The sequence below is a fragment of the Coregonus lavaretus genome (assembly GCF_964263955.1).
Source record: "Coregonus lavaretus genome assembly, chromosome: 36".
NCBI lineage: Eukaryota > Metazoa > Chordata > Actinopteri > Salmoniformes > Salmonidae > Coregonus > Coregonus lavaretus.
The window spans coordinates 4,853,581-4,866,908 of record NC_140023.1 but is presented as its reverse complement, the minus strand read 5'-3'; the positions used below and the strand labels follow the sequence as shown (position 1 = coordinate 4,866,908).

Genomic DNA, 13,328 nt, shown 5'->3' with positions numbered 1-13,328 from the left:
TCTGGCTTTTTTATGGCAGTTTTGGATCAGTGGCTTCTTCCTTGCTGAGCGGACTTTCAGGTTATGTCGATATAGGACTCGTTTTACTGTGGATATAGATACTTTTGTACCCGTTTCCTCCAGCATCTTCACAAGGTCCTTTGCTGTTGTTCTGGGATTGATTTGCACTTTTCGCACCAATCTCTAGGAGACAGAACGCGTCTCCTTCGTGAGCGGTATGATGGCTGCGTGGTCCCATGGTGTTTATACTTGCGTACTATTGTTTGTACAGATGAACGTGGTACCTTCAGGCATTTGGAAATTGCTCCCAAGGATGAACCAGACTTGTGGAGGTCTACAATTTTTTTTCTGAGGTCTTGGTTGATTTATTTTGATTTTCCCATGATGTCAAGCAAAGAGGCACTGAGTTTGAAGGTAGGCCTTGAAATACATCCACAGGTACACCTCCAATTGACTCAAATGATGTCAATTTGCCTATCAGAAGCTTCTAAAGTCATGACATAATTTTCTGGAATTTTCCAAGCTGTTTAAAGGCACAGTCAACTCAGTGTATGTAAACTTCTGACCCACTGGAATTGAGATACAGTGAATTATAAGTGAAATAATCTGTCTGTAAACAATTGTTGGAAAAATTACTTGTGTCATGCACAAAGTAGATGTCCTAACCGACTTGCCAAAACTATAGTTTGTTAACAAGAAATTTGTGGAGTGGTTGAAAAACGAGTTTTAATGACTCCAACCTAAGTGTATGTAAATTCCGACTTCAACTGTACCTTCTTCAGGTTTGGCCATCATGGAGTAGCTAAACAAGTCAACTGGTTGAGAGCACAACAATATGAACAAATAGCTTTGAAACACAGTTGAAGTAGGACACACAAGGTAACTCAAAATAACCCATATGAGACCAAAAGGTATGAGGAAGTTATCCAAGATGTTCCCTTCCATTGCCATGTGAGTTTTCCTGAGTGAATGGTAGAATTAGCATTTTTGCCAGAAGATAGGGTTTTGAACCGCTCCCATTTCCATAAGCCACAGATGTGTTTGCTGAACTTTTCTCCCCAAAATCTGTGTTTTAGAGTCTGTCCCTGTTGCATTATTTAACCATGCTCTTGTCTTTTTCTCCAACTACAATCTTCATAATGACAAACACAGAGGCTCTCCTCTCCCCTCACCCGGCCTAAGAGAGGCAGTAGTGTTTACACAGTGTGGAAATATTGTCTTCCTAAGCGCAGTTTTTTAGGCTTTCTAAAGGGCTCTTGTACTTATTTCAAGTTCAAGCAAAAGTGCCACTCCAAGTAGCAAGAACCAAAAAGCAGAATCCCTCATTTCAAAAAGCATGAAGCTAGGTTTACGCATACCAGAGACGATAGTTCAATAAGCAATCATATACAACACTCAAAGTCTCATCATTCTGACTCCCATCTACTTCATATTTCAGGAGGTTCATACCCTGTCTTTTTCCACTGTGTGTTGAGAACACTTTAAATTAAACATAACCCAGCCCAACCTCTGTCGATCACATAACAAAAGCCTATGCAGTAGAGTAAAACACCTCTAAAAATATATTGTTCTCTCAAACAATGCTGGGGTTGTCTTAAAAACAGCTCGTCTTTAAAGAACTGCTAATGACTTTTATCCTTCTCAATGACAGATCTCTGAATGGAGCATCTGTATGGAGACTAGAGGGATGTCTTTTTGCTACGCCGAAACGTAAGCCTGTTTGTCTCATCAATAAATGATCAGATCTATGCAGAAACAGAGAGCTCCTTTTTCTTTATGGTCCTGGATAGTCAGCCATTGAAGTGTCCTGCGGTAAGGAATGTTATGGGTATTTTCAAGTACTTCAGTCGATTCCCTTTATGTTCAAGCTAGCGCCCTGTGTGAGCTCAAAGCACAGGGGGAGGATGGTTGATTGCTTAATGAACATGTGCAGGTTTTGGTCAGGTTAATGCTGCTGGACATTTGGGAGGTGTGCCAGGCAGATGGATGGGGATGGTGAATCACTCAGACGCAAAGAAGTGGGCACTGCCCTCCTTCGATGCCAAAGTGCCTTCATGCATGCGAGAGCGTGTGTAGGAGGTAAGCTGAACCTAACTAAGGAGAACAGGGGCCTAGCTGAGTTCTAATTACCTGCTGAAATGTGACCTTAACGGGGAGAAAGCCCATTTCCAGGAGCAGCAGCAGAATCACATTGTGTTTACGGGGACATTCTTTCAGGAGCACAGCCAGATTGGAGTCACTGACCTCCCCCGGCCATTCCAGATAAATACATCCTGTGGATAGTACGCCCAAAAGTGAATCTTGTTTCCTGTTTCTCTCAATATCCCCTCCAAACCAAAACACAATAAATCATATACCTAAAAAAAAAATATGGAAAGGTATTGTGGATGGAGAAAAAGCACACTTGATGGGAAAACCTTGGCAAGGATTTTCAGCTGAAGTGAACAGGCTAAGAACCACCCTGCAGCTCAGTGGAGTCACATAATCATTGAGTTCTGTATATTTGTTCTCTCCCTACAAAAACCTGCAACATTCTAAACTTGATAAAATAATCCTCGGGCGAACTATGACATTTCTTTAAATGAACATGTTGAAAACAAAAAGACATTATCACAATGATGCACTGTGTTTGGCTGTTACAGTATATTTCTTTATCTCTACGTTGTGATTTACAAAAGCCTGGTATGAGCTTAGCATACACAGCAACTCTTCAACCCATTTCCATTTTGATTGGCTCCATATTATTAGGCTTCCGTGAGTTGTGTTACCATGGAGGACAATAAAAACAATAGTACAATTTACCTAATTACATTCCCCAAATCTCAGAACCGATATGTATAGAGTATTTAGTGTAATCAGAAATGTCAGGCCATAAATGAATAGTCTACAAGCACACTGACCATCATTTAGTAGCTGAATGGTAATGGCTTCAGACTCCCTTGTTGATGGCACTTAGGGGATGTGGCCTAATTGTGCATGTACAACAATGACCTGTACTGGGAATACTGTCGCTGCTGTGGTATAATGAGAGGGTGTTCAGGCATATTGTGACCATGATGAAATGCGGTGAAAGCTCTTCCCCTATCTGTTTAATTGTTCACATGATGAAAAGTGGTAAAACAGAGGAAGTCCTCAGATGGCACACCGCAAGTTACTCGTTGCATTTGACTATACGAACAGAGTCACAAAGAGCTACTGTTGGTACCAACATCTGCTTGACATGACTTTTCAAAATAGTAATTGTGTAAAACACATATCCTGTTTATCTCGTAACAAAGTCTGGGGATTTCCGGACATAAAAGGATCTATATATCATGAGAAGGTAAAAATCCCAGAACCAATCAAACATCTGAGACCTTTAACGGAGGGCTTTTAGCTCAAAGAAAACACAAATACCAGAACACATACTTTTCATTTGAGTTGGATAAACGTCGATACGTTATTGATTTTCCCATAGTACCCACGGCAGTACCCACAGTGCATACACCTAAGAGTCTAGGGAAGTGGAAGCACCTGACTGACTGTGGAGCAAAATGAATCCACAAACATCTGAAGGAGTCTGATCTCTCTGAGCTACATTAACCCTGAAGGATTCACTTCTAACAAACAGGAACTTTAACTATGCTGAATATGGAGTGAGAGAGAGTGAGAGAGTGAGAGACAGACAGACAGAGCGAGAGACAGAAAGACAGAGACAGAAGACAGAGGAGAGTGAGAGAGGTTTTGTTCTGTGTGCAAGGTACTGAAATAAAAAATTAAATCCATCAACCTATCAATTCTACTCTAAAAAGTTTTTTACCAACAGCATTCTTGTTGACCAGAGTAATGCTGTTGTGAGGCAATGATTGTGCATGTACCACTTCACTTGCATTAGTGTCTATAGTAGTGGTACGATGACAAGCAGTTGTATTTGTTCCGAGTGACTGGTTGCAATAATCCATTTGCACGTATTCCTTTTGGAGGTTGTGTTAAAACACACACACACACACACACACACACACACACACACACACACACACAGTGGATGTCTCCTGAGTGGCGCAGTGGTCTAAGGCACTGCATCGCAGTGCTAACTGTGTCACTAGAGATCCTGGTTCGAATCCAGGCTCTGTCGCAGCCGGCCGCGACCGGGAGACTCATGGGCGGCGCACAATTGGCCCAGCGTCGTCCAGGGTAGGGGAGGGAATGGTCGGCAGGGATGTAGCTCAGTTGATAGAGCATGGCGTTTGCAACGCCAGGGTTGTGGGTTCGATTCCCACAGGGGGCCAGTATAAAAAAATAAAAAAATAAAAAATTAAAAAAAAAAAAAAAAAAAAAAAAATTTAAAATTAAAATAAAAAACAAAAATTACAATAAAAAAAAAAAAAAAAAAAAAATATATATATATATATGTAAGTCGCTCTGGATAAGAGCGTCTGCTAAATGACTAAAATGTCAATGTAAATGTAAATGGATGCTGGACAGTTTGACTGGTATACTCACAGACACAGTCTCCAGTCTGCCACTCCAGACACTGTCCGTAGGGGAAGGAGATGACGTAGGCGTTGGAGTCCACACATCGCTGGGTGCTGCTGCACCACATACACTCCATGGTCTGGCTGGTGCAGTTGGCACAGGAGGTACGCAAGGAGCAAGGCGTCTTACACGGACGGGCACTCTGGTTGGGGCTCACTGTCCACAGGAGAAAATACAATTTCAATCATGTCTGTCCAGTGCACAGGCTGAAAGTAGTGCTGAAAATCAGCTGTGGGGGTTCATGTAGTGTCTAAAACAGACATTTATCTCTACCTTGGACAGAGTATTTTTACAGCACGTATACCCATAACCATTCATTAAATAAGTCATTTAACTCAAGAGCAGACGGTAGCCAAGAGTAATTTCCTCCCTCAGTCTGTCCCCATAATTTGAGCTGAGTTAGGACAGGCAAGTTATTTCAGAGTGGGAGACAACCCCGCGACAGAGGAGGAAGCAGAAAGGTAATGAGAAACTGCAGGATGTCTTTGGTTACCCATTCCCCCTCTACTCTCTGTCAGTACAAAGTGGAGCTATGGGAGGGACGGCGGCCAAAACCACACATTTGAGGATTCATTTGCTTTGGCTCCCCAGCTATTCTGGGCTCTTAAATGAGTTCTAGAATGGTTCAGTGGGGCTAAAAGCAGACAAGATAAGACAGTGAGTCAGACGGGCCTGTTCGTGTTTCCAGTTTCCTTGCGTTGTGTGTCTGTGTGAGTGGGACGGTCGGTCACTGGGGGGCCAAGATGGGGAGGAAGGTCAGCTACTGTCAAACACTCCGGGCTGTGATCTTCTCCAGTCATACCGCTACTCTTCCTAAAACAATACAGTATCTCTCCTCATACAATCTGCCCCCTTTTAAATTCACAAGACTAGTGAATTCTGCCCCTTGTCACTGATGATGGCAACCCAGCAGGTTTTCTGGTTGTAAATGTTTCTTTCCCACTCCAACTGATCTCTAATTCAATAGTGTCTGATTGGGCTTTAGATTGACTACATACTAGCAACTGCTGAATGGGTCAATCACATGTTCAAGGGAGGCTTCTTGGAATTCACAAGGGTTGCAGGTGTCTTTGAGAATTAGTCTGTATTTAGTCTTTATTATTCAAATCACCACCGCCTCAATTATTCTCCAGCTCTCCTACCCTCTCATACTCCCACCCTCGCTCTCTCTCTCTCCCAGTCCCTCTCTCACCAACTGGTTTTTCACAGATGAGTCCGTCGGTGGTGGCGGTGCAGGGGTTGGCCTTGAGCCCTGCCACCTCTACCCTCTCCAGGTAGGCACAGAAGCCTGAGTCGCTGGGCTCTCCAGGCAGCCACTGCAGAGAGGAGTTGGTGAAGGGAGACATGTCCTCCCAGCCCCAGTACGAGATGTTGATTTTCCTCAGGCCCACCCACGGAGCTATCTTCTACAGGACAGAGAGGAGAGAAAGAGAAGAGGGAGGTTCAGGATGGAGAGCCTGGAATCTAAAGCTAAGAAGTCTCTCTATACTCCATACTATGTTGAGGGCCAGTCAGTATGAAAACATGTTATTCATTTCCCAACATACATCCTCTATATTTGATTGAAGTAATGTTTATGTGAAATCTTCAATCAAACCGTTGGGCAAATTGCTATAATTACAGTGAAAGTGCCGACCTCAGCCAACACTAACCCATAAAACCAAGTCAGGCCAGAGTCATTAAACTAAGGTATTTATTTAGACTTTTACAAATGTCTGTGAGTATGAGTTATTTCATAATGGGCAATAATGTCTCAAAAGTTTTACCTGTAATAAATTGTTAATTAGCCGGCAACACCTGCTATGATCTATCACACAGTGAACATTTATGAGAGCATAACACTTGAGTAACCGAGGGAGAACGCCAGGATTCAAATCCTGAAAAACTTGTTGCTGTACTTTCATTAAAAATCCCTATTACAGGCCGACTGGGACGAAAAATAATTAATTGCTTGGAAGAAAAGAAAACTGATTATTGCAGCCATGGAGAGCATAAACTTCTTCCAAATGACTGGCAGAAAAGAGCTAAGAGGGAAACCTGTTGCCTCTGCATCTTAAAACATCAAAGGTGAGCTTTATTATTAAGAATAGTGTTAATCTTCAAAGAGCAAAAAGAAGCTGCTTAAACACTCCACCCTAAAACCGTGGAGAGAGATCCTCTAGCTCCATTGTTCAATTAATAACACCAGTTAAATACTTGCTCCTGCATATCCTTCTCAGTCCTGATATAGCACAATCACTGGAAAAGCCAACGTGTGGTGGGCAACATGTGTGGTGGGCAGATAAACAGGAAGTGTGACTCTTGACAAAATAAATACAAGTTTGGTTGGGACCACAGAAATCTCAGTGTTTGCCCTATATTCAATTGATCACGTGTGGGCTGACTCATCAGTAAATAAGATAGGACACGTGTTCAATGTGTTTGGGTTCAGATCATCATGGGTTAATGTAAGTTCCACTGTCATGGCCATTCCTTAGGCATTCGACTTGGAAAAAATACATTCCTCAAGACAGAACTATATGAAGGACTACGTTCAAAACAACACACCGTTTTAAACCGAGGTGTTTCCCTTACCTTCTCCTGTAGCTGGTACTTCTGCAGCTCGTCCAGTATAAAGTCCACCTGCTTGGGGGTGGTGAGGGAGGCTATGTTCCCGTCCAGGTTCTTACAGTAGTGCTGGGCGTTGTCATAGCTCTCCCTGCTGGAGTTGATCCTGAGGCAGGCCTCCCCAACGTGGTGCCAACCTTCCCCACAGAGCTGAGCTGTGGACAGGGAGAGAGCAGTAATTTAGACCCAGGCTTCTGACTGTGCTGGGCCAAACAATTGGATAGTGCACAGTTCTGCTCCTGGCCTCAAGACCCCTCATATCAACTGGATTTGATATGCAACTCACAGTACACTGATATATCGTTAAATATAAAAGCGAGGTTGTTTGACAAGTATGACATGGTGTGAATTCAGGCAATGTCAGTCAGTTGAGATGTATATAGAGAATGATGGACTATTCTTCAAAGAGGATTGCGTCGACCACCATGCATTAATACAAAAGTATGTGTCTGTCGAGCATTAGTATACAGACACGTCAAACAGTGCGAGAAACTACACGGACGCCGGACGAGACCTTCTTTATTAAAATAACAATTTGCAGAGATTAAAGGAAAAACAACTCCAGTTTCATCTCAGGAATTTTTCTGCTTATTTCGGAGACTTGCACTGATTACAGCCTCAAGTCTTCTTGGGTATGACGCTACAAGCTTAGCACACCTGTATTTGGGGAGTTTCTCACATTCCTCTCTGCAAATACTCTCAAGCTCTGTCAGGTTGGATGGGGAGCGTCGCTGCACAGCTATTTTCAGGTCTCTCCAGAGATGTTCGATCGGGTTCAAGTCCGGGCTCTGGCTGGGCCACTCAAGGACTTGTCCTGAAGCCACTAGTGCATTGTCTTGGCTGTGTGCTTAGGGTTGTTGTCCTGTTGGAAGGTGAACCGTCGCCTCAGTCTGAGGTCCTGAGCACTCTGGAGCAGGTTTCCATCAAGGATCTCTCTGTACATTGCTCTGTTCATCTTTGCCTTGACCCTGACAAGTCTCCCAGTCCCTGCGGCTGAAAGACATCCCCACAGCATGATGCTGCCACCACCATGCTTCACCATAGGGATGGTGCCAGGTTTCCTCCAGACATGACGCTTGGCATTCAGGCCAAAGAGTTCAATCTTGGTTTCATCAGACCAGAGAATCTTGTTTCTCATGGTCTGAGAGTCATTTAGGTGACTTTTGGCAAACTCCAAGTGGGCTGTCATGTGCCTTTTACTGAGGAGTGGCTTCCGTCTGTCAAATCTACCATAAAGGCCTGATTGGTGGAGTGCTGCAGAGATGGTTGTCCTTCTGGAAGGTTCTCCCATCTCCACAGAGGAACTCTAGAGCTCTGTCAGAGTGACCATCGGGTTCTTGGTCACCTCCCTGACCAAGGCCCTTCTCCCCCAATTGCTCAGTTTGGCCGGGGGGGCAGCTCTAGGAAGAATCTTGGTGGCTCCAAACTTCCTCCATTTAAGAATGATGGGGGCCACTGTGTTCTTAGGGACCTTCAATGCTGCAGAAATGTTTTGGTACCCTTCCCCAGATCTGTGTTCGACACAATCCTGTCTCGGAGCTCTACAGACAATTCCTTCGACCTCATGGCATGGTTTTTGCTCTAACATGCACTGTCAACTGTGGGACCTTATATAGACAGGTGTGTGCCTTTCCCAATCAATTGAATTTACCACAGGTGGACTACAATCAAGTTGTAAAAACATCTCAAGGATGATCAATGGAAACAGGATGCAACTGAGCTCAATTTCAAGTCTCATAGCAAAGGTTCTGAATACTTATGTAAATAAGGTATCTCTGTTTTTTATTTGTAATATACAGTGGGGAAAATAAGTATTTAGTCAGCCACCAATTGTGCAAGTTCTCCCACTTAAAAAGATGAGAGAGGCCTGTAATTTTCATCATAGGTACACGTCAACTATGACAGACAAATTGAGACATTTTTTTCCAGAAAATCACATTGTAGGATTTTTAATGAATTTATTTGCAAATTATGGTGGAAAATAAGTATTTGGTCACCTACAAACAAGCAAGATTTCTGGCTCTCACAGACCTGTAACTTCTTCTTTAAGAGGCTCCTCTGTCCTCCACTCGTTACCTGTATTAATGGCACCTGTTTGAACTTGTTATCAGTATAAAAGACACCTGTCCACAACCTCAAACAGTCACACTCCAAACTCCACTATGGCCAAGACCAAAGAGCTGTCAAAGGACACCAGAAACAAAATTGTAGACCTGCACCAGGCTGGGAAGACTGAATCTGCAATAGGTAAGCAGCTTGGTTTGAAGAAATCAACTGTGGGAGCAATTATTAGGAAATGGAAGACATACAAGACCACTGATAATCTCCCTCGATCTGGGGCTCCACGCAAGATCTCACCCCGTGGGGTCAAAATGATCACAAGAACGGTGAGCAAAAGTCCCAGAACCACACGGGGGGACCTAGTGAATGACCTGCAGAGAGCTGGGACCAAAGTAACAAAGCCTACCATCAGTAACACACTACGCCGCCAGGGACTCAAATCCTGCAGTGCCAGACGTGTCCCCCTGCTTAAGCCAGTACATGTCCAGGCCCGTCTGAAGTTTGCTAGAGTGCATTTGGATGATCCAGAAGAGGATTGGGAGAATGTCATATGGTCAGATGAAACCAAAATAGAAATTTTTGGTAAAAACTCAACTCGTTGTGTTTGGAGGACAAAGAATGCTGAGTTGCATCCAAAGAACACCATACCTACTGTGAAGCATGGGGGTGGAAACATCATGCTTTGGGGCTGTTTTTCTGCAAAGGGACCAGGACGACTGATCCGTGTAAAGGAAAGAATGAATGGGGCCATGTATCGTGAGATTTTGAGTGAAAACCTCCTTCCATCAGCAAGGGCATTGAAGATGAAACGTGGCTGGGTCTTTCAGCATGACAATGATCCCAAACACACCGCCCGGGCAACGAAGGAGTGGCTTCGTAAGAAGCATTTCAAGGTCCTGGAGTGGCCTAGCCAGTCTCCAAATCTCAACCCCATAGAAAATCTTTGGAGGGAGTTGAAAGTCCGTGTTGCCCAGCGACAGCCCCAAAACATCACTGCTCTAGAGGAGATCTGCACGGCGGAATGGGCCAAAATACCAGCAACAGTGTGTGAAAACCTTGTGAAGACTTACAGAAAACGTTTGACCTGTGTCATTGCCAACAAAGGGTATATAACAAAGTATTGAGAAACTTTTGTTATTGACCAAATACTTATTTTCCACCATAATTTGCAAATAAATTCATAAAAAAATCCTACAATGTGATTTTCTGGATATTTTTTCTCATTTTGTCTGTCATAGTTGACGTGTACCTATGATGAAAATTACAGGCCTCTCTCATCTTTTTAAGTGGGAGAACTTGCACAATTGGTGGCTGACTAAATACTTTTTTTCCCCACTGTATTTGCAAACATTTCTAAAAACCTGTTTTCACTTTGTCATTATGGGGTATTGTGTGTAGATTGCTGAGGGAAAAAACATATTTAATCCATTTAAAAATAAGGCTGTAACGTAACAAAATATGGAAAAAGTCAAGGGGTCTGAAAACTTTCCGAAGGCACTGTATATAAATTAATTAATAAAAGTATGTGGACATCCCTTCAAATGAGTGGATTTGACTATTTCAGCCACACCCATTGCTGGCAGGTGTATAAAATCAAGCCCATTGGCAGTAGAATGGCCTTACTGAAGAGCTCAGTGACTTTCAACGTGGCACCGTCACAGGATGCCACCTTTCAAACAAGTCAGTTCGTAAAATTTCTGTCCTGCTAGAGCTGCCCCGGTCAACTGTAAGTGGTGTTATTGTGAAGTGGAAACGTCTAGGAGAAACAACGGCTCACTTGTGTAGTGGTAGGCCACACAAGCTCACAGAACGGGACCGCCGTGTGCTGAAGTGCGTAGCGCATACAAATCGTCTGTCCTCGGTTGCAACACTCACTACCGAGTTCCAAACTGTCTCTGGAAGCAAAGTCAGCACGAGAACTGTTCGTCGGGAGCTTCATAAAATGGGTTTCCATGGCCGAGCCCCCGCACACAAGCCTAAGATCACCATGCGCAATGCCAAGCGTCGGCTGGAGTGGTGTAAAGCTTGCCGCCATTGGACTCTGGAGCAGTGGAAACGCATTCTCTGGAGTGATGAATCACGCTTCATCTGACAGTCCGACAGACGAATCTGGGTTTGGCGGATGCCAGGAGAACACTACCTGCCCGAATGCATAGTGCTAACTGTAGTTTGGTGGAGGAGGAATAATTGTCTGGGGCTGTTTTTCATGGTTCGGGCTAGGCCCCTTAGTTTCAGTGAAGGGAAATCTTAACGCTACAGCATACAATGGCATTCTAGATGATTCTGTGCTTCCACCTTTGTGGGAACAATTTGGGGAAGGCCCTTTCCTGTTTCAGCATGTCAATGCCCCCGTGCACAAAGCGAGGTCCATACAGAAATGGCTTGTCGAGATCGTTGTGGAAGAACTTGACTGGCCTGAACAGAGCCCTAACCTCAACTCCATCGAACACTTTTGGGATGAATTGGAACGCCGACTGCGAGCCAGGCCTAATCGCCCAATATCAGTGCCTGACCTCACTAATGCTCGTGGCTGAATGGAAGCAAGTCCCTGCAGCAATGTTCCAACACCTAGCGGAAAGCCTTCCCAGAAGAGTGGAGGCTGTTATAGCAGCTAAGGGGGGACCAACTCCATATCCACATGTAGTGTATGCACACACTGTCAAATCCACCTCATAGAATTGAGATGTTTCCTGGAGGCACACTACAGGGCAGAAAGAAGAACATGCAATCAGTGTACCGTCCAATGGTAAAGTAACAAGATGCTCTGTTGTCAACACGCCTCTCAGAGAGATGGAGAGCAGAAACGTGGGGTCTCTAAGACCCAAAGTGTCCTCAGTAAACTGGTCTGATTAAACAGATGCAGAAGGTTTATATAAAGCTGTCAGCAAACATGCATTATGGTCTACTCACAGCTAGCTAGCTGTTGCTCACACTGACTTACTGGGCTCTCATTTGTGAGTCAGCTGAGGCTCCATTTTCATAACATCAAGTAAACAATTATAATTGGCCTGCTTCCTGGCCCCGCGCTGGAGAGGAGAGTGCATTTGTGGATGGACTGTATTTCAAATCAAATCAAATCAAATCAAATTTTATTGGTCACATGCGCCGAATACAACAGGTGCAGACATTACAGTGAAATGCTTACTTACAGCCCTTAACCAACAGTGCATTTATTTTAAACAAAAAAGTAAGAATAAAACAACAACAAAAAAGTGTTGAGAAAAAAAGAGCAGAAGTAAAAAATAAAGTGACAGTAGGGAGGCTATATATACAATAGAATAAAGTGACAGTAGGGAGGCTATATATACAGGGGGGTACCGTTGCATAGTCAATGTGCGGGGGCACCGGCTAGTTGAGGTAATATGTACATGTGGGTAGAGTTAAAGTGACTATGCATAAATACTTAACAGAGTAGCAGCAGCGTAAAAAGGATGGGGTGGGGGGGCAGTGCAAATAGTCCGGGTAGCCATGATTAGCTGTTCAGGAGTCTTATGGCTTGGGGGTAGAAGCTGTTGAGAAGTCTTTTGGACCTAGACTTGGCACTCCGGTACCGCTTGCCGTGCGGTAGCAGAGAGAACAGTCTATGACTAGGGTGACTGGAGTCTTTGACAATTTTGAGGGCCTTCCTCTGACACCGCCTGGTATAGAGGTCCTGGATGGCAGGGAGCTTTGCCCCAGTGATGTACTGGGCCGTACGCACTACCCTCTGTAGTGCCTTGCGGTCAGAGGCCAAGCAGTTGCCATACCAGGCGGTGATGCAACCAGTCAGGATGCTCTCGATGGTGCAGCTGTAGAATTTTTTGAGGATCTGAGGACCCATGCCAAATCTTTTTAGTCTCCTGAGGGGGAATAGGCTTTGTCGTGCCCTCTTCACGACTGTCTTGGTGTGTTTGGACCATGATAGTTCGTTGGTGATGTGGACACCAAGGAACTTGAAGCTCTCAACCTGTTCCACTACAGCCCCGTCGATGAGAATGGGGGCGTGCTCAGTCCTCTTTTTTTTCCTGTAGTCCACAATCATCTCCTTTGTCTTGGTCACGTTGAGGGAGAGGTTGTTGTCCTGGCACCACACGGCCAGATCTCTGACCTCCTCCCTATAGGCTGTCTCATCGTTGTCGGTGATCAGGCCTACCACTGTTGTGTCG

The 13,328-nt window shown here is 44.3% G+C and overlaps 1 protein-coding gene across 2 annotated transcripts in view; it reads right to left on the bottom strand.

The window, feature by feature from the left end:
- The window catches only part of LOC311111005 (attractin-like protein 1), a 337,080-nt gene that overhangs the window by 213,398 nt on the left and 110,354 nt on the right, over positions 1 to 13,328 (bottom strand). For both annotated transcript variants that reach the window (XM_084153687.1, XM_084153688.1), the window contains 3 exons: positions 7,090 to 7,277; positions 5,708 to 5,921; positions 4,483 to 4,671 (listed from right to left, as the gene is read on the bottom strand). In XM_084153687.1, coding sequence (XP_084009813.1) covers positions 4,483 to 4,671; positions 5,708 to 5,921; positions 7,090 to 7,277 — 591 coding nt within the window. The remainder of the gene's footprint in view (positions 1 to 4,482; positions 4,672 to 5,707; positions 5,922 to 7,089; positions 7,278 to 13,328) is intronic.